Source organism: Tachysurus vachellii, chromosome 9, assembly GCF_030014155.1.
Source record: "Tachysurus vachellii isolate PV-2020 chromosome 9, HZAU_Pvac_v1, whole genome shotgun sequence".
Classification (NCBI taxonomy): domain Eukaryota; kingdom Metazoa; phylum Chordata; class Actinopteri; order Siluriformes; family Bagridae; genus Tachysurus; species Tachysurus vachellii.
In genome coordinates, this window is record NC_083468.1 from 1,367,985 (window position 1) to 1,369,264 (window position 1,280).

Consider the following 1,280-nt stretch of genomic DNA (forward strand, 5'->3'; position numbering starts at 1 on the left):
GGTTTGGTTCGGTTCGGTTCGGTTGGGTGACTCGCGGTTCCGGTTCGGTTCGGTTCGGACAGATGTCTCAGTCACGGAAACGGAAATGGCTTCCGGATTCAGCACGAGGACTGCGAGAGGAGGAGAGCAAGAGGAAGAGGAAGACTTCGTGGACTGCGCGCGGTTCCTCCGGCGCGCCTCCGGGGCGCGTGTAGTGGGCGCGCGCGTGGGAGGGATGCTGTCGGTGCTGCTGCTGCTCGTGCTGCACGGTGTGCTCGCCGACTCCGGTAAGAGACAAATAAACTCTTCTACTCATTGTTTCAGCCCTCGGTCATACCACAGTGTGTGAGGAAGTTGGATGAGGGAAAGAGGGAAAAAATGCACCGGTGTGCACCGGCGTTATACACGGTGGCGCGTGCGTTATTAATAGCTTATAACTTATTAACTAAATCCATCGTTATCTTTTTCTTCTCCTCATCCTTCTTTTGCTTTGCGCATTTCATTCGAACCGCATGGCTTACAAGCTTCCGTCATCACCATGGTTACGTCCCAGCACCATACAGACAACTCCAGAAATATTGGCACCCCTTTTTTAAACACACCGAGGCTGCTGTGTAGGTTCTTTAGAGAAGAGATGACCAGCATCACCACCGAGTCACAGCAGGCTTCAATCCCACAGCGTTCCTGCTCGTAGACATGAATCAGGAGAAATGTGTACGATGTGGTGAAGGAGTCTCCAGTACCAGAGCTTTGTAACAGTCAGTGTTAAAACTGTAACCTGAGGTTTTCCCGCCGTGACACGACAGACTTTTACTTTGTTTTGCGTTTGTTAGGGAACGACTGTTTATAGCTGCTATAATGTAAGTGACAACAGGAACTAACACGTCACAAGCATTAGATGTAACTATAAAGGGATAAAAAGTATGATGTGTCGTTCAGTAATAAAATAAAAATCGCATTTGTTCAGATAAAAAAAAGTTCTGTCAGAGATTAATCAACACGACAGGAGATTGATCAGTTTCATCACACCACAACTGACATTATTCAGTTTTTTAAGCTTCGTATGTATTTCATATCTATTACCTGTCATGTGCAGAACAACAAACATCTCCGTGTTTAGTTTACTACTGTTCACTGTTTCCCCTTCAGTGCATAACCATTTCTTTTCCAGTGAACTGTTAGTGTGTGTGTCATTAGTGTAAATAAATAGAAATAAGAAATGTTAACAGCCACTAAAGTTAGCAGGGAGATGTTCGTTGTGTATTTTAACTGAATGCTGTTTCAGGTTGTTTGTTCATTCA

At 45.3% G+C, this 1,280-nt stretch overlaps 1 protein-coding gene across 1 annotated transcript in view; it reads left to right on the forward strand.

Moving 5' to 3' along the window:
- Nucleotides 1-1,280, forward strand: part of kiaa1549lb (KIAA1549-like b) — a 44,796-nt gene continuing 43,516 nt past the window's right edge. Inside the window, exon 1 of the mRNA XM_060878522.1 lies at nt 1-266. Coding sequence (XP_060734505.1) covers nt 86-266 — 181 coding nt within the window. The 5' untranslated portion in view covers nt 1-85. The remainder of the gene's footprint in view (nt 267-1,280) is intronic.